The 19,253-nt window shown below is 42.4% G+C and overlaps 2 protein-coding genes across 5 annotated transcripts; both read left to right on the forward strand.

Moving 5' to 3' along the window:
• Window positions 1–272: 272 nt before the first annotated feature.
• On the forward strand, window positions 273–6,666 carry LOC104937626 (splicing factor U2AF 35 kDa subunit). Of its 3 annotated transcripts, none has more exons than XM_019260521.2 (8): window positions 273–394; window positions 1,907–1,994; window positions 2,258–2,324; window positions 4,691–4,740; window positions 5,099–5,197; window positions 5,281–5,414; window positions 6,213–6,305; window positions 6,380–6,666. In XM_019260521.2, exons 1-8 carry the CDS (start codon window positions 351–353, stop codon window positions 6,486–6,488), a joined length of 684 nt encoding a protein of 227 aa, XP_019116066.2. In that variant the 5' UTR covers window positions 273–350; the 3' UTR covers window positions 6,489–6,666. The 3 variants fall into 3 exon arrangements, with proteins under 3 accessions (XP_019116066.2, XP_027131894.1, XP_027131895.1); XM_027276093.1 differs by lacking the exon at window positions 273–394 and adding an exon at window positions 427–658; XM_027276094.1 differs by lacking the exons at window positions 273–394; window positions 1,907–1,994 and adding an exon at window positions 4,068–4,137 and having other exon boundaries at window positions 2,266–2,324.
• A 2,255-nt stretch (window positions 6,667–8,921) lies between these two features.
• LOC104937627 (cystathionine beta-synthase) lies at window positions 8,922–17,688 on the forward strand. 2 transcript variants are annotated; one of them, XM_010753902.3, is made up of 15 exons: window positions 8,922–9,078; window positions 12,318–12,624; window positions 12,865–12,971; window positions 13,111–13,245; window positions 13,336–13,415; window positions 13,986–14,190; window positions 14,275–14,366; window positions 14,457–14,582; window positions 14,665–14,749; window positions 14,834–14,939; window positions 15,146–15,223; window positions 15,311–15,445; window positions 15,541–15,649; window positions 16,022–16,106; window positions 16,843–17,688. In XM_010753902.3, the coding sequence occupies exons 2-15, from the start codon at window positions 12,326–12,328 to the stop codon at window positions 16,974–16,976; spliced, it is 1,776 nt and encodes a 591-aa protein (XP_010752204.1). In that variant the 5' UTR covers window positions 8,922–9,078; window positions 12,318–12,325; the 3' UTR covers window positions 16,977–17,688. The 2 variants fall into 2 exon arrangements, with proteins under 2 accessions (XP_010752204.1, XP_027131871.1); XM_027276070.1 differs by lacking the exon at window positions 16,843–17,688 and adding an exon at window positions 16,173–16,737 and having other exon boundaries at window positions 16,022–16,134.
• Window positions 17,689–19,253: the final 1,565 nt, after the last annotated feature.

Consider the following 19,253-nt stretch of genomic DNA (forward strand, 5'->3'; position numbering starts at 1 on the left):
ATATATATAAGAGATATTTTAAAAAATCAATACTATTAATAATAATATAATTGTAATAATGATAAAAAATAATGTTATATAATAATTATAATAATAATAATAATTATAATATATTAAACATGTATGATTTGTGCGGACAACAGCACCCCTATGATAATAATAATAATTATATTAATATGTAATAATAATTAATTAATAATAAATATAATATATAGTACTAATATTATCTACAATACAGATGATTCATTTATCGGACAGCAGCGCCCCCATGCGGCGCTCAGTGTTACTGCAGCACGTTCTCTATTCCTTTACGTAATGACGTACATCATCACGTCTCCGACGAGCCGAAAATGGCGGAGTACCTGGCATCCATTTTCGGCACAGAGAAAGACAAGTAAGTTTTTAACGTGTTGTTTGAGACATTTAACGACCAGCTGGCGAGTTTCACGCAGAGTACGTGCGCGGCGGCTGCTCTCGGCCGCCGGCCAGGCTCGGTTCGTGGCCGCTGCTCCGCTGTGGCAGCCCGGTGAGGCGTCCGTTAGCAGCGGGGAGCTAACGGCCGGCTAACGGCGTTGAATTGAATGAAACTCTGCAGCTGCTGTTTGCGCCAAAAAAACGAGCCTATCTGCGGGATAGCCGCTAGTTTTCTAACGCACACGTGAGTATTGTGAACCCACGGAGAGTCTGCGGGTCGGTACAGAACCAGAATCCGTGCGGCTCGGCTGGTTTAGCAGGGGAAGTGATCTGCACAGGCGGGATGTTTTGTTCCGTTCCACCGGTGGAGTGCAGCAAAAGGCGCCCGGCACATCTGAGGCTCACTGCTTCTCAAAAAACACGTGATTTTTGTTAATTTAAAGCAACAACGTGACGATTTACCTGCAGTGAAACTGTCAGGCTGCACTCCGAGATAGTAGCAGTGGTTTATAAAGTCAAAGTAGCTTCATTTCATTCATTTAAATAACTCTTAACTTGAATTTGAAGTAGTTCAGAGGCTCTGCTGTCACTTTATTTTCATATTGTAAACAAATCCCATGCAAACATCCACCAGGACTGTCGTCTGTGCAAATCCTGATAAAGAGCCCCATAACATTACAGCGCTGTACTTGTAATGTATGTTTGCGTTATTCTGTTATGTGGACAAACACTGTATGTGTATTGTTTTGTTCCTGTCGGGTCATCACAGCCTCTTTAATTTGTTCTATGGTTGGAAGTCGCTTTTATTTGTATTGTAAAACAAAATAATACAACCTGTCCCTTCATTGTGATGAACGTGGGATCTGTCCCGGTGCCCTAAATACTCATAAAAGTGCATAAAACCTGAAAACAAATGCACTATTCACTTTAATGTTGGCGCACAGTTTGGAGCTGTTTTAGGAATAAACGATATATTTTTGAACCCCGTAGGAGTTTCTCATGTGTTTTTATGGAGTAACGTGTACGCACTTTGCAGAGCGTGCAGCAGACTAAACAGAGCACACCCACCGTGGAACAAACAAAGTGTGGCTTTGTAGTGACCATCGTTAGAAAAAGAGGTTAAGCAGGTTCTTAGCGTGAACCCACAGTCACGTCTGATGACGGTGTTTATTCAAAGAAAAACAAAGGTTGCCACAAGCTAAACAGGAAGAATAAAGTGAAACAACAACACCACAAACTCTTGTGCCAATCACCAGAAATGTTAGAAAGCCACAGCACGTGTGCCATGTAAACAAACAACATGTTTTGGCTCCACAGGTTTTGTTGTACAGAATAAATAAATGTGAATAAAAGAACACTGATGAACAGGAACAGAGCGTGAAACTTTGTGTTTGAGTTTTGGACACGATGTTCCTCAGATCACGGACTTTGTCGACCGTAACCAAACCAAAGTGAACGATGTGTTCATGCTGACGCTGTTTCCTTGTTCCAGGGTCAATTGTTCCTTCTATTTTAAAATCGGAGCTTGCAGACATGGAGACCGCTGCTCGAGATTGCACAACAAACCAACCTTCAGCCAGGTGAGACACACTTCTTCCTTTATACATTCACTTATGTATCTGCAATGTTCCGCTCAAATTATTTCAAACACGTGTGCGTATTTCGGTTAATGTGTCTCATGTTGTGCGATTATGAACTCGCACTTTGTTCCTTTTATACTTTCTAAGATGTCTTGGAGTTATTTACAGAGAGTCATCTGATGTTCGACCTGCATGGCAAGAATGTAAACAAGCTAAAATATGAAAATCCTGTCTGACTGTGTTTCTGTCCTCTCCACCCACAGACCATCTTGATCCAAAACATCTACCGTAATCCTCAGAACAGTGCACAGACAGCCGACGCTTCTCGCTGTAAGTTGATCCTTTCTTTGCTGACAACACAACAACAGATGTGAGGTGCTGTTTCAGCCCTGCTCCGTGATCTCCCTAAACCAAACACTCACTCAGTTGTTCATCGGTTATCACCAAATCCCAACAAAAAACACCTGCGTCTGCCGCCGCCGCTATCTGTTCTGCAGCCTTGTGTAGCCGAGCAGTGTGCGAGTGTCTGGACAGTGACGCCGAAACACAGAAAACAAACCAGTGTGTCATGTAGAGGTCAGTCATGTAGAGCTGAAGCAGAACCTCTCGTACAGGTAAGTGTGTTGGTGGGCAGGAGGACATATTTGAATCATTGAAACGTAGTGTTAGTTCAGCATCACGTGTGAGAAAAGTTTTTTATCAGCATCCTTACGGGAGAAATTCCACGACGTGTCGACTAGTCAGTGTTTCAAACCCGACCAGAAGCATCGTGGCCTGAGAATACACGTCCGTAAACAAGCCGAGGTGGCCGTAAGTCAGACAGCAACATGGAGAATAAAACACTGCGTAGCATATTTAAAATCTGTGTAAAGGCAATTCTGAGATTTCTTCCAAAACACATTAAATAGCTGCTGAAAACACTTGAATGATATGTCACTGAAACGTGGAGTTAAAGGTTCAAACAGTTTTTCACCAGTTTTCAGTCTCAGGATTTTGTGGGCGGTCCTTAAAGGGCGGCTCGATGACACGCTGAGGCCACCCTGAGCTAGAGGGATAGAGATGAATTCATCTCAGCTCAGAGTGTTTCAGAGTTAGTCATGTTAATTTTCTGAACTGAGAATTCATTTTTACCTGATTTTGACACTTTTGTTTGGGCTGGGTGGTTAATAACACTTTCTTCTTTGGTCTGATAAACTCAGAACACATATTTTTTCTGACTTTACACAGACTTTAAATATTTAGAAGCACATAAATCATGAAAAAACGACCAAAAAAAGAAGCAAAATGCTTCTGAGACGCTTCTGGTTGGGTTTGAAGTCGCGTGGAGTACGGACCAAAGAGGTGTCGCAGTTCCAGTTTGATCTAAAATAATCCTAAAATATAATCGGCGCCTGGCGGATACGTTGCTTTTGCAAAAACATTCGAGGTCAAGTGCAAAAAAAACAACTAACCTCGAATGTTTTTGCAATTGCATTCAGGACAACCTGAAGTGTTTTTTGGATGCTGTTAGAGGTCGTTCACCTTTATTCAATTACAGAGAGGAACAACGCTGGAGGCTCTTTTTTTTTTTTTTTTTTTTTTTTTAATGTGTCTGAGCGGTTTCCGGTTTTGCAAGCTTGCATCAGTTCAATAAAGTCTGCGTGTGAACACAAGAAGAGTGAAACCTTTCACTTGTGTAACATCATATGACCTCTGTCCACCAGCCAAATAACTAGTCAGTGTTCCTATTTTACCAGCGACTTGGTAGATTAACATCAGTTTGTTTTGGCTGGTGAGTGAAGCAAATCTACAAAACCACCTGCATATTTTACCAGCGTTTGGCCGGGAGCTGGTGGCTGCGCCTCCTCTAGATGACAATCTATTAAAGCTAAATTAAAGCGGTGTGTTCATGCCGCAGGCTCGGATAAAAAATAAAAACGCAGAAGGAAGGAAAACAAATTAGCTTGGAAGTCAACGGGATGTCATAACTGAAAGATTTACTGCCACAAAAATTTCTAATCACATTTTTTTCCTTCCCCAGCTCTTTTTATTTTGGTTGATTTATGTCACAGACGTTTACGTTTTGTATTTCAGACCATTTCCCTCTTGAACATTTACCTTCATAACCTTCAAAACTCTGCCCAGTCTGCTGATGGTTTACACTGTAAGTTCTCCCTTTATCTGCAGGACCCAATTTACTGTCTACCACACCACCTCCCCACGTCAAATGTGGCGCTAGCGCAGGAACACGTCCTCTTACAGACGCATTACATCACATCCTGGAGATAGACTTTACAGGCCACATGCTGTTTTGCATGTTTTCCCTGGCCCTGAGTCAGTGTGCACAGCTTTTGGTATCAGATCCTCATTTTGCTGCTGTGAAACAAATGTGATAGACGTGTTAACAGTTTCACATTGAGCACACGACTCTTGCTTCTGGTTCATCTAAACGCTGCCCTCCAACTTACCGAGAAAGTTCTCCTTCATAAGTTTCTGCACACATAGTACACATTTCAAAATAAAAGCCCGCTAAAGAGGAGTCAGCTCTAGTTTCCACCTCGCTTCTGTCAGGTTAAAGTCCTCACCCTTTGGTCCATGTTTACAGGGTGTAACTATCATAGCCAGAACTATCACATCATGTTGCCACAGATAGATTTGTTGACCGCCGTCCGCCTGGCCCTCTGTCCTGACCGTCCCCCTTTGTTGACATGTTCTAGGTGCCGTCAGCGATGTGGAAATGCAGGAGCACTACGACGAGTTCTTTGAGGTGAGTGACCCTCTGTTCCCGTCGCTCGTCATCACTCCACACGCTGCAGGACGTGACTTTATTTTTTTTTTTACATTCAGTTTGTGCTGAAGCATCGCTCAGGAGCCAATGTTTACACAGCTGGAGTATGCAACAGCTGGACAGTTTACACACGGGAAATGAAGTGAAGAAACTCACATTTTCAATCCCCGACTCATGTCTGAACTTATCCGCTGAAGCAACATATAATAAAGCCTCTCACCTCAGTATAAAAGAATGTTTTAATAAGGCGATTATCACCCGCAACGTATGTCTGAACAAAAAATAAAAGAACCTGTCCGACGGGTTGACGGTTGTTGTTGTTTTCCCTCTCACGCAGGAGGTGTTCACAGAGATGGAGGAGAAGTACGGGGAGGTGGAGGAGATGAACGTGTGTGACAACTTGGGCGACCACCTCGTCGGCAACGTCTACGTCAAGGTGGGTGATGGATCCGAATGTATGCACGAGAGAGTTTAACGCACATGATCTGATTAATCGCGAGCGCCGTCTCTGTGTCGTAGTTTCGGCGTGAGGAGGACGCAGAAAAAGCGGTCATGGACCTGAACAACCGTTGGTTCAACGGCCAACCCATCCACGCAGAGCTCTCCCCCGTCACTGACTTCAGGGAAGCTTGCTGCCGCCAGTACGAAATGGGGTGAGTCACGCCGAAACCGAAGATCATGTGAAACGTCCGGAAAATGTTGAAGTAACTATCATGAGTTTGAGCTGAGATGTTAAAACATGGACTCAGTTATGATGTCTTTATCTCTGCGTGTCCATAAACACGCCGACGTCTGTCGAGGAGTTGCAGGCTGAAAGATTTTAATTACTGGAGTAGCTGTTTGTGCATGCGTGGAAAAAAAGTTCACCATGGGGCCAGACAGTCCAAGATAAAGCTTCACTGTTCTCTTGTGCAGCTCAGGCTGGATTACCAACTGGGTAAAGAGGGCAAGTGCACGGAGGCCTCGGCACTTGAGGGGCCACGAAAGCTCCGGGCTTACTGTAAACTCGCTTGTCCTACTTTAATCAAAAGTTTGTCTGAGAAGAAGCACGGAGACTCCAGCATCAGACTTGTGGGAAATGTCTGTAGCACACAGGAGTACCTGAGCAGCCACACGTGCTCTTCAATCTCTGAGACGATATCAGCTGCATGCATGGGCACTGTACGAATTATCACATTTTCCTGAAAATGCAAAGATAAACTTTGTCCTTGCACAGTGTGCTCCTGTCGTTACGAGCCCTTCAGTGTTTTTCCATTGGATCAGGAGTTGTTTGCTCTGCCAGTGATAGGACAAACTTAGTGTGTGTGTGTGGGTGGTGTGTAAAGATCAGATGTTCTGCTTGGTGGGCTGGTATGTGTGAGTAAGAGCCAACTTTTTTGTCATGGCACCGCTCCACCAAATGCAAGCCAAGCAACTTTTAACCCTTTGTGTGTTTTTCTTCCCTCCTGCAGAGAGTGCACCAGAGGCGGCTTCTGCAACTTCATGCACCTGAAACCAATATCGCGGGAACTCCGACGGGAGTTGTACGGCCGCCGCAGGAAAAGGTACGGCAATCTGTTTGTATTTAAAAGTGAACATTCGAGGAAGAGTTTGAACTAACGTTTTCCTTTCTCGCCAGGCACCGCTCTCGCTCACGTTCCCGGGAACGACGCTCCCGCTCGAGGGACCGGCGGCGGGACCGCGAGAGGCGAAGGTCGAGGGACCGAGAGCGCTCTGGAAGATTCTGAAAGAAGCCAAGACTGACCCGATTGTTCTATCACAACCCTCCCTCCCTTTACCTGAGCAGTGATGACAGTTGTTTCTTTTTTTTTTTTGGTGAATTGTTGGAAGTGTTTTTTCTTTTATTCCCTTTTTTTAAGACAAGCTTGTGTCGCTTTCTCAATAAAACAGATTTGTAATTCTGCACCGGCACCGCTCGCTTTTATGAACCGCAACTTGTTTATCACGTAGAGCATGTTTTTTACGGAAGCAACCTGCTGATTTATTGGTGGTCTACGTCTGTGCAACACTCTTATCAGTGAAAAACAAATGTGATTATCTGCTGCTGACAGGATTATTGTTGAGGGATTGTAAAATCGGCTGCCAAACTTCAGATCTATCAGGATGAATTATTAAGCGTCCAATCCTGTTCCTGGTAAGATATTATTATTTTAGAGCCACACACCGGCTACTTTATCGGTATGGTCATCTGCCAATATTTTCGGACTTTAGGATAATTAACTTTTAGTCATATCTCTGAAGGATTACGACCTTATTAATGATCGTTAAAAAACACACGAATAATAGTGTTACAGGAATTTTCAAAGAAAAACCCTTGAATAAGGAAGACTGGATTCAAAGTATCAAAGTTTAAGTTGAATTTATTATTCTTGTACAAGACGGAGCGTTTAACAGTGAAACACACAAAAGGGGTTACAGAGAAAAGGCTCCTCGAGGAGCTCTAACAGTTGGTTCTTATACATTTTTTAAAAAAATGGGCTGTCTCGGACACCTCCCACCTGATACAGATAATATAACATTCCTTTTTTTGTTTTTCTGCTCAGTAATGAGCATTATGTATCAAAATGACACTTCTCAGGCCTGTTTCTCACGTCCTTGTCTCTCCTGTCCTTGAACTTCTGATATCTCCTCAACAAAACACAGTCCAAATAAGGGAAGTGCACGAGACATGCAAAAAAACAGGAAATGCACACATGTAATTTTTAATGTAATGTAATTTTTATAACAAATAGTCTTAAAGGTCCGGTGTGTAAGATTTAGAGGGCTCTATTTACAGAATATATGAGATATAAATATGTTTTCATTAGTGTACAATGGACTGGAAAGAAAGAGCCTTTTATATCTATATATGCAGACAAACTAAACTCAAGATTTTTGTTTTTTTCATGTGTAGTTTCTCCATGTCAGGAAGCCATTAGACGTTACTACACACTGCTACTTTAATTAGGGGGATTATTAATAGGTGGGTGTATCTTAATTCACACCACTGAAACACTTGAGAATGATGCAATATTACCTAAAGCTTGATCAGCCACTTTCCTGACTTCCTCTTAACCCTTGTTCTGTTTTGTTGCCGTGGCACAGAAACTGTTTGCTCAAGATGAATTGGCGAAGCATGAAACCTGCCAATTAGTGCAAGAAAGAAAGAACAAATTGAGTTACTTGGTTCAGAAATTACAAGTATTACAATATGTTATTCAAGGTTTCATATGCACTACCCATGGGTAATATTTCACAGATTTGCAGCTTTAAATCAGCATTTTATATGTTTAATTGACAAAAATATTAAAACATCTATATCTTTGTTGAAGAATTCAGATGATATATAGGTTTGCAAATTTGCAGCTTTAAATCATTGTTTAATCATAATTAAAACGGATTTTAATTGGCAGAAATCAAATAAAGTTACATTCAAATATATGTACCTCTTGTTTAAGCGTTCATATAACTACATATAGGTAACATTTTATATATTTGCAGCTTTAAATCAGTATTTAATCATTTTAATTGACAAATATCATATCAAATTTACATTAAAATATGCGTACCTCTTGTTCAAGCGTTCATATAACTACATATAGGTAATATTTTACAAATTTGCAGCTTTAAATCATTGTTTAATCATAATTAAAACGGATTTTAATTGGCAAAATCAATTAAAGTTACATTCAAATATATGTACCTTTGTTCAAGCGTTCATATAACTACATATAGGTAATATTTCACATATTTGTAGCTTAAAAACAGTATTTAATGAGTTAAATTAAAATTTAATGGACAAAAATTATTAAAATTACAATTAAATATCTGTATATCTGTTCAGTTGTTCACGTAACTACACACATGTAATGTTTTTCATATGTGCGGCTTTAAAACATGTTTAATCTGAGTTATTTTAATTGACAAAAATCGCATTATAAGTGCATTTAAATGCCTTTTTATAACTCTGAGTGGTTATATTATTTATTTCGGGAGTCACAAACTCCTCTCATGTTCTCACACGCGTCTCGCTGCGTGCGGTGCGTGTTTGGTCAATAAAAGGTAAACACGTGGTGCGGGACGCCGCGAACGCCCCTTATTGAGAAATCTCCGCCGTGATTGGCGGAGCCCGCCAAACAGACGCCCTCGCCGTAGCCAATCAGAGAGCGAGTTGACACTTTGCCCACGTCCCTCCTTCGCGTTCTCTTCCACGTGCGTCGTCACGAAAACCGTTGGTCCCGGTCGGAAGTCGCTCACTCGGCGGTGTCGGCCTGAAGGAACAGCGGGGTCGTTTTCTGGCTCGTTTTTTAACGTTTAACGGCACTTTTAACCAACCAGGTGAGTGAAAAATGACTCAGAGAGAATATACGAGCTTAAATATATATGAAATATCGATATTAATACACGCGGTGCCGAGCTATGGTGGCTGGACGGGCTCAGACGTTGGACGCTGTTTCTGATGCAACCTCACAGCTGCGTAGTTCAGGACGGTCTGATTTATTTCACGTTTATCTGCTGCCCACGACAACAAAATACAGCTTAATTATTCCCAGAGTAATTAGGTATAAAGTGCTAAATCACATTTATGTCAACGCTATAACGTTATTTTCCATTTAAATATGTCTGCCGCTATAGCATTTATATTGGACGTTAACGCTGCTGCCGTTAGACGATTAATGTGCCTCCTATTGCACCAATTAGTCGATTAATCGACTTTAAATTAATTTTTTTGTCATCCCAAACTGCAACCAGTGCTCATATAATGTATAAAAACACCTGTTTTTGGTGACCAAACATTAAAATCTGTTATTTGACACCCAAAAATCAACAGTTTCAGTGATTAATCAACTTTAAATTCAGTTTTTTGTCTTTTTTTTTTTTTTTTTACTCTCAAACTGCAACCAGTCCTCATAATGTATAAAAATACCTGTTTTTGGTGTCCAAACATTAAAATCAAGATTATTATCACAGTTTTTTTTTTTTACTTCTTGGCTTGAAAGGTGATTAATCGACTTTAAATTCAGTTTTTTGTGTTTTTATTTTAAGATTTTTTTTTTTTTTTTTTACTGCTTATGTCATTTTACTGCTCTCAAACTGCACATAGTGTATAAAAACAACTGTTTTCGGAGTCCAGACCTTAAAAATCAAGATTATTTGACAACCAAAAACCAACAGTTTCAGTGATTAATCAACTCAGTTTTTTGTCTTCTTTTTAAACTCTTTTTAAAACTGCAAACCAGTGTTCATATAATGTATAAAAACAACAGTTTTTTGGAGTCCTAACCTTAAAATCAAGACAGTTTTTTTTTTTTTTACTTCTTGGCTTGAAAAGTGATTAATCGACTTTAAATTCATTTTTTTGTGTTTTATTTTAAGATTTTTTTTTGTACTGCTCTCAAACTGCACATAGTGTATAAAAACAACTGTTTTTGGAGTCCAAACCTTCAAGATCATTTTACAGCCAACACATTTTTGCAGCCTCTTGGCTTTAAAAGTGATTAATCGACTTGTTAAAATGCTTCTTGGCACTGCACAGTGTTTTAATAAGTGCACAGGGATCGTGCGTATAAACCACAGGACCTCCTGACCATATGCCAGTTTGCTTTTCATGTGTGCATTCCTGCAGATTTGCATTGTTTTCCTTCTCCACTCGCAGGATTCCTGCTTTCCAACATTTGTTATGGCTCACTGGGTGTCTATAGGTCGCTGCTCTTCTTGTGCTGGTTTGGTGACCACCTAAAAAAAACTTTGGTTGTTTTTGCCACAAGCGCCATTTTTAAATGGCTTAAATTACAAAGAGCTGCTCCACTGCTCTGGTAATTACACCTTGGAAAGCTCTGGACATACCAAAGGAGATTAGAAACGCCAAAACTTAAGCCGATAATAAAGTCTGATAATGTAAGAATATTACAGGGATTGGGTTTGATGTCTCCAGGCTCGGATCAGGTGATTTTTATGCACTGTTTTCTCAGCCTGGTACTTATTTAAGGATTTGATTCTTTTAGTTTTATCGTCGTTAAATCCTCTCGCCTGGGGTCAGTGCCACATGTGCTCTCACGGAGGATCATATTGCCTCGTTGAACCCTGCAAGGACACCGCATACCACCTCACTCTTTCCCACGTCGACCACGGCAGTTGTAGAAGTCTGGCCTTATTTTAGCTGCAGCAAGAAGAGATCTGATATCAAAATCTGAAGCTGCCTGTGGGCAGGAAAGGAAGGGTTGACGCCTATCATTGGTTTCTGTGTGCTCCGCAGGTGAGTCGACAGAGGGAAGTTTGATTTTTATTGTGGTTTTCTTTGGTGTCGTAGTTATTTACCAGCGTATCTCCAGGCAACATTAAGCTGTTTGCTTAAGAGGGAGTTGGTGTAAAGAGGGGCCCTGGTTTTAACAGGTGGCCTCACTGTGTGCTCTGTTTATTAGTGAAGGTTCACCTGTTCCCAGTGGACAAACCTAACAGATGAACTGGGGTTAAAGTCTCGAGTTTAGTGCTTTAAAAAAAGTATCCTCATATCTAATGCTAACTACTAACTGACTAATCAGTTACTTTTGTTATTGTAATGCAAGAAAATGGTGATAAATGTCACAAGAAGCTGCAACTTGGAGTTTAATTTAGCATTTTTGCTCGATTAGATGATTAAAACTATTAAACAATTACCAAAATAGTTGCTGCTGAAGTTTTTTTAAGCCAGCGTCTGCCAACATTTGGATCAGCCTGCAAGAATAACCAACTATCTGGTCCTCTGAGGTTTTATTTTACACTTAATAACCACATAAATGAAAAAAAGGGATGTCTCACCCTGTAATACTAGACTCCTTTTTAGGATAATGTTTAACATTCAGTTATACATTCGTGACTTTTACAGTTTTATAGCCTGTAACGACCAATAATGGAGTCATTTTAGCTTCACATTCACAAACACAAAAGATAACCCGCGGCGGGAAGTTTATCTTGGCAGAAATTTGGTCTTAAATATTGATAGTGGCATAACTTCTGGAATGTAATTCACACATGCAGAGAGAAGAAGAGTATTATAATCTTGACCTGGACTCTCGGGTCTGTTTTCTCAAGAAGCACCGATTTAAAATAGATTTGAATAATGTGTCTGCTCATCGTGACGGTGTTTAAAAAGTTCAGGAGAGACAAAAAGCATCTGGAAGGAGCCAGCACATCCTGCCAAAACTCCTCACTAAGCCTGACGTAGCTTTATTCATCTCTGTTGATATGACTCAGCATTAACAGAAGAAAAGAAAAGGAGTGGCTCTGTTTGTCTGCAGCCGGGGGCGGGCTAATATGTGGTGATATCAAGGTGTCATGTATCAGCCGAGGCAGTTTAAGGTCACCCAGGTTTGGTAACTTTGTTCCCAGACTGTAATATCTCAACAACAAGTAGGTGGATTGCTATGATGTGTTGTTCGCACGTTCTTAGTCACCTGAGGATGAATCTTACTGACTTTGATGCTCTAGTGCCACCATGAGCTTAACTTTTCGAGTTTTGAGTGGAAGGTTTAACTATTAGATGGAGCCAAACCAAACCAAAACACCTCCTTTCTGTGTTCCTGTCCCCTTTCTTCCAGGGTAAGCCATGCCGTCAGTTCCCTCATCCAAAGAGGCGCCCGCCAAAGGCTCTGTGTGCCCCCACGCTGCCAAGCTGCTCAACCACACCAACGGCGACGCCAAAGTCCGAGAGGGTTCGTCGTTCCCGCTGAACGGGCTTGACAAGCTGCCTGCGATGGAGGACGCCGACGAGGGCAACAGAACCATTCAGATCAACAGAAAGAGCACCAGTCCTGACAGGAAATGGATTCGGCCTGACCTTCCCAGCCGCTGCAAATGGAGCCTGGAAGCCTCGAAATCTGACTCCCCTCACTCGCAGATTCCAAGGTTGGTGAGATGTTTGGATTTAGCTCCACTGAAGAACATTTCAATGTGCTTGAGGCTGAAATTTACTGTTTGTTTAAACAGGTTGAATGCACCCATGGTGATAAATACCTGCGATTAAGACGAGTGGAAACAAGAGTTGTTGTTTTACACCAACATGCAAAACAAGTCTGATAATGTGTGCGTGTGTGTTCACACACAGATACAGTATCTCTTTGATGAAACGTTGTTTTCTCCTCGCAGAACCGCCGCTCCGACCATTCTTCCAAACATCCTGCACAGGATCGGCGACACTCCCCTGGTGCGCATCAACAAGATACCCAAAGTGTTTGGACTCAAATGTGAAATACGTGAGTCACCGAGCGCTCGAGTCGAGACACGTTTTCAGATCAGACGGGTGTGACCGCAGATCGAGGCGGTGTGAGATTTACTACAGGTGTTGCAGTTTACTTGTGAAGTGAAACACATGTCTCTGTCGCGTGTTCGTAGTGGCCAAGTGTGAGTTCTTCAATGCCGGCGGCAGTGTCAAGGACAGGATCAGCCTGCGGATGGTGGAGGACGCCGAGAGAGACGGCATCCTCAAACCTGGCGACACGATCATCGAGCCCACCTCTGGAAACACCGGTAACTGACTGACTGTGTTTGTACTGGTGGGTGGAAACGTATTTAAAGCTGTGCATGGTATGTTAATTATCAATGTTTGTGTGTTTCTAGGTATTGGTTTGGCTCTGGCTGCAGCTGTGAAAGGTTACCGCTGCATCATCGTCATGCCTGAGAAAATGAGCATGGAGAAGGTGAGTTCTGTGTCTCGAACCAAGCAAACCAAGCGTCTGCCAACACGTCGGTTAATGTAAAATTCGCAGAAAAGATCCGGACGTGAGCTGACACGTGTAGAGTTTCTGTTTTTGGGAGGCAGGAGAAGTGCACCTGCTTCCTCTCCTCGTCTGATCGTTTGTTTCTTTGAACCTGTTGATCTGTGCCAGCTGGCATAAAGAACCTGTTGTGCTCCCCTACAACATCACAACAGTCCTGAGCAGGCATGCCAAGCCTCTTAAATGCTTCTGTTCATTCAAATCTGTGTTTGAACTTTTAAACTTACACACTTATTACACAAAACACCGGAGCAAGTCATTAAAAAGCTGCAGCAGAGCTGAGCCTGATGATTAGCTTTAGTGTTTTTAATGATTGGCTACTATCGCTGCACGTCATGCCACTGAAAACATCTAAATATTGTGTATCTGTATACATGCAGCTTATTTGGGCACACGTGCATAATCTCTGCAAGAAAGTTATGATCCAACAGACCAGGCGGAGGTGAAATAAGATGATTTCTAACACGTGATGAACATCTGCTCTCTCTAAAGGTGGACGTCTTGAGAGCCCTCGGAGCCGAGATCGTCCGCACGCCCACCAGCGCTCGCTTCGACTCGCCGGAGTCTCACGTGGGCGTCGCCTGGCGCCTTAAAAACGAGATCCCCAACTCTCACATCCTGGACCAGTACCGTAACCCGAGCAACCCCCTGGCTCACTACGACACCACCGCTGAAGAGATCCTGGAGCAGTGCGATGGTACGAGGATCTTTTGATGAGATCATAAGATGTAAGACATAATCCTTTTAATGTTGCTGTATAATAACTCGTCGCTCCCGACAGGTAAGGTGGACATGCTGGTGGCGGGCGCAGGCACAGGCGGGACGATCACAGGCATCGCCCGCAAACTGAAGGAAAGATGCCCCAACATCAAAGTAAGGAATCAAATCAAAGATCATGTTTGTGATTCTTCTTTTCAGACTCTGAGCTGCTCGTTGTTTATGAACGGCGTTTGTTCTGTGCAGATCGTTGGCGTTGACCCAGAAGGCTCCATCTTAGCTGAGCCCGATGAGCTTAACAAGACCGATAAGACCCAGTACGAGGTGGAGGGCATCGGGTACGACTTCATCCCCACTGTGCTCGACAGATCAGTGAGTTCCTTCTTCCACACTTTCCTCTTTTGTATTTTTTACCTGACTCCCAACCGCTTAACCGCAACTCGCCTGTTTCCAGGTAATCGACACCTGGTACAAGTCGGTCGACGAGGAGTCCTTCAACATGTCTCGTATGCTGATCAGAGAGGAGGGCCTGCTGTGCGGTGAGTTTCCGCTAACGTGAACAGCAGACGTCTGTGTGAATTCAGAGTTAAAGCCAACTAACCTTCTGCTGTTTCCTGTAACAGGAGGCAGCTCCGGGACGGCCATGGCGGCGGCGGTGAACGTTGCCAAAGAGCTGAAGGAGGGCCAGCGCTGCGTGGTCATCCTGCCAGACTCCATCCGCAACTACATGTGAGAATCCCCACGTCTAATAATAAGGCAATCTGTTTGTGTGATGGCAAAACCTTCAGGTTCAAGAGAGGTCTTAGTGGAAGACTGACAAACTTTCAGACTCAACTCAGGGGCAGAAAACAAACTCAAAGAAGACTTCTCTGTGGTTTTCCATTAAAATGTGCAAGAAATGTTTCTCATCTATTTGGTGTTCTTTTCTCCTCAAGGTCCAAGTTCCTGAGTGACAAGTGGATGGTCCAGAAGGGCTTCCTGAGCGAGGAGGACCTCATGGTGAAAAAACCATGGTGTGTGTAATGAAAGTGTTTCCTCTTCTTGTGGAAATCTGCTCCACGTGTGGATGTTTTAAGACCTGATTTGTCTCCATCTGTCAGGTGGTGGAACCTGAGGCTGCAGGGTTTGAACCTGTCCGCCCCGCTCACCGTCCTGCCCACCGTCACCTGCCAGAAGACCATCAAAATCCTGAAGGAGAAGGGCTTCGACCAGGCGCCCGTGGTGGATGAGGCTGGGTGAGAACAAGAAAAGACACACCAGCTAAATAATCCTGTTTTGGGCTGACGTGTTTTACCTGTACTTCAACTTCAACTTCCCTGTGTGTGTGCAGGTTAATCCTGGGCATGGTGACTTTAGGCAACATGTTGGCCTGTATTCTGGCGGGGAAGATCAAGCTGTCGGACCCCGTCAGCAAAGTTCTCTACAAGCAGTTCAAACAGGTCAGACGATGTCTCGACTCTCGTGTGAAATGACGCCCGCGGGGTGTTTCCTAGGCTGAGTTAGTTCATTTTGAAGTCTGAATTCCTGACTTAGGGGGGAACGTTGTAAATCGACTCGACACTGAGATAAGGTCCAGCTCTGATGTTTTGACTGGAGCTGGTTCAGAATGAATTGTAAAAAGTCCAAAAGTCAAACTGCTTTATGACTTTATGGACAATCCGGAAGGATTTGCATCCAATTTTCCAACCGTGGAGGCCGTGATGAGGTAGAGCGACGAGGACCGGTTCACTTCTCGTTACCAGACAGCAGATGTTTTGCTTCCTGTCAGTTAGTTTTCCTGTTTTAACTCGCCGTGTTATTGTTGTCCTCAGATCCGCCTGACTGATAATTTGGGAAAGTTATCCCGCATCCTGGAGACTGACCACTTTGCCCTGGTGGTGCATGAACAGATCCAATGTAAGTACAACAGTCTCACACACACACACCCTTCCTTTATTCATACGCTGTCATTTGCCTGAAGCTCACACTTTGTCGTTCTTCAGCCACAAAATCTGATAATATGCAAAGTTTTGAGCTTTGGCGCCACCCAGTGGTTAAAAAAAAAAGATCACTGCACCGTGCCGCTCATAAACATTTGTTCACAGCTTAGAGTTTGCATGTCCAAGGCCGCACTTCTTACCACCGCGCCTCTTTGTTATGATGTAATGGTGGTCGACTTGTTCTAACAGTCGACTGTCAAAGTCCAGCTGCCGGAGGGAGCATCCCGAAGAGAAATGGATTTTGGACAGATGTCGAGCACACACTGCACACACATCCAAGGTCGTGTTTACTTGGGAAATTACAAAGTAGAAAGTCTCCTCAGATAACAAACGCTGACAAAGACTTTGATAATAGTGTGCTGTTAAATAGCAAACAGGCAAACATTCACATTGAATTACACACTGACCTTTGCTGTAGACGTCGTCATCCACTGTCACACATTTTATATTAACAAAACAAACGATGATGGTAAATGTAAAAAGGGTCATTCATTTTGACAAACCAGTCCAGGATTTTTGTGGGCGGTCCTTTTTAAAGGGTGGCTCGATGACACGCCGAGGCCACCCTGAGCAGAGAGATAGAGATAAATTCATCTCAGAGTATTTCAATTCCTTTTCATCATCTCAGTCCCTCTCTTCTCTTCTTCCACCAGACTTGACGGACGGCTCTCCGAGCCTGAAGCAGATGGTTTTCGGGGTGGTGACGGCCGTCGACCTGCTCAACTTCGTCACGGTTCGGGAGAGGAGAGAGCGGTCCATGTCGGAGTCCACCGACGAGCTGAACTAAAGCACACACTCGCACATTTCTTTACAGCTACATAACAAACGCAATAACGAGTTTAGCAGACGGAAACGGAATCATGTGACGGTTTTGATTATAGGTTAGCTTTTTTTTCTTTTCTTTTTTTCATGGATTCATTTTTTATGTTTGAAATTGAGTCTTAAGGAAGTAAAATGTGTCAACTTGTGAGAGGGTTTATTATTAAAACGGTTGATTATCACTTATATTTGCTTGTAGTGCCGAAGGCAAATTTTTATTTTAAGTTTATAACTTGGAAGCTTCTTTTTTTTTTTCTTTTTTCTTTGTACGTCTGAGAGGCGCCTTTGTGTTGCTACTTTATTAGTCTGAGAATTTCACGATCATTTGACTGCAGCCTTTAATCAAACATCAGATATAAGACACAGAACAGTGCAGACTTGAGCTCATTTATCAATATTTGACAAGTAGAGTTGCTGTATATAAGCATATTATTATTTCGAGTGCTCTGAACTGTGCTGCTCTTTCATTTGTGTATATGTACACATAGAACAAATACTATGGGACTGTAATCAATCACGCGCTGTTCTTTCGCTCCTTTCAACACAGTGCCTACGATGTAACTGTAAAGTTGTCTTGACTATTTAATTTTAGTTGTCTGAGTTAAAAAAATAAGTTTTGTATGGCATCATATTTTCTTTAATGAATGTGTATGATTTAAATAAAGCTTAAATGAAGTGACTGTTTGACTCGACTCTATCTTTCCCTGCACGGCAATGCAGTTTTCATGCATACAGTTACACTTCTCTGACGATACGTTCATCGCTGGGCGTGTATCTATGAGCAGGAGTTCACCTTCACGGCGAAGGAGCAGGTGACTGACCACACCTCAGACCACACGGAGCGTACAGATACCTGAGTGTCAACAGCTGTCAGACTCTTTAACACCAGCCAACGAAAAGTGAATTTCCCCAGTGTGTGATCATGAAAGTTCATCGTATCGTGTTTAAAATCGTCTAAAAAATGAATTAATAATCCTTTAATGGTCAAGCTTCATTTTCAAGCTCAGGTCAACACAGGGTCAGTGATGCAACGGGTCAGCTCAGCATTAAAAGTCTGTAATAGATTAAAAAAAATAAGCTAAAGAAGTGAAATACAATACTATATGTAAAAATAGAAAATGGAAAGCATGTTTGAATCTTCTATACAGTATATCCAAGTATTACTGTATGAATAGATATGAACATAACCCATTTATTATGATTCATGCTGTCTCATGGAGAACCCTGCCTGCTGTGGGCGTTTACATAATGCACCTGAACACAACCTGACTGAAACACATTGCACATTTTCCATCATTTAACTTCATAATTAGCTTTAATAGCAGTGGCAGCCGTGTTTAATTGATTCATATTTATGTTTTACATTTAATTTCAAATAAAGCAGAATAACTCTCTGACGTCTCCATCAATCATTTTTCCAGGTTTTATGCACCGGGACGCAGATATTAAAAACAGTGGTTGATTAACGCGCTGTATTTGTATCTGCCATGTGGCTCGTGGCGCATGTAATTGTCCACTCTTTAATGCCGTCGTCGTCGTCGTCGGCGGGGCTTCATTAAAAGCTGCCTGGTTTTTAATTGCGAGCCCCCCTTTAGACTCCACCTTTAAGCAGCGGCTCACTGCGGCGCACGCCGGATTAGAAAAGGAGCTACCCCCTTTACGCTGGCAGTAGTGATGGGAAGTTCGTTTCTTTTTAGGGAGTCAGATCATTTGACTCATTTTGACTTATACCTTTAATCATTCAGACAAACTTATCGCTGTTATGACTTGTGATTTGTTTGTGGACACAAAGATCACTTCACTTATTCAATACATCCTTTTTACTGACATATTCTAAAGTAAAAAATCCATTTTCTAATACCAATAAAATTCTGTAGCCCAGTGTTTTTCAATCCTGGTCCTTGGGGACCACTGCCCTGCATGTTTTAGATACAGTAGATGTTTCCTGCTCCACCACACCTGATTTAAATGAGTGGCTCGTTATCAGGCCCACTGCAGAGCTTGATGACGAGCTGACAGATACTTTTAGACTGTTGTTTCTGTTTATATTGTTCATTCTGTTTATATTATCCTATTTATATCTTCCAGACATGCCACTGTCTTTTCTTGGATGTCTTTTAGCTTGTATATATTGAACTACAGTCGCCCCTCGCTGTAATGCGGTTCACTTTTCGCGGACTCGCGGATTATTTTATTTTTTTTGCGTAATTTTGCATGCTTTTTTTGTTCATTTCATTGTGTTCTG

The sequence above is a fragment of the Larimichthys crocea genome, unplaced genomic scaffold (genome assembly GCF_000972845.2).
Source record: "Larimichthys crocea isolate SSNF unplaced genomic scaffold, L_crocea_2.0 scaffold288, whole genome shotgun sequence".
NCBI lineage: Eukaryota > Metazoa > Chordata > Actinopteri > Sciaenidae > Larimichthys > Larimichthys crocea.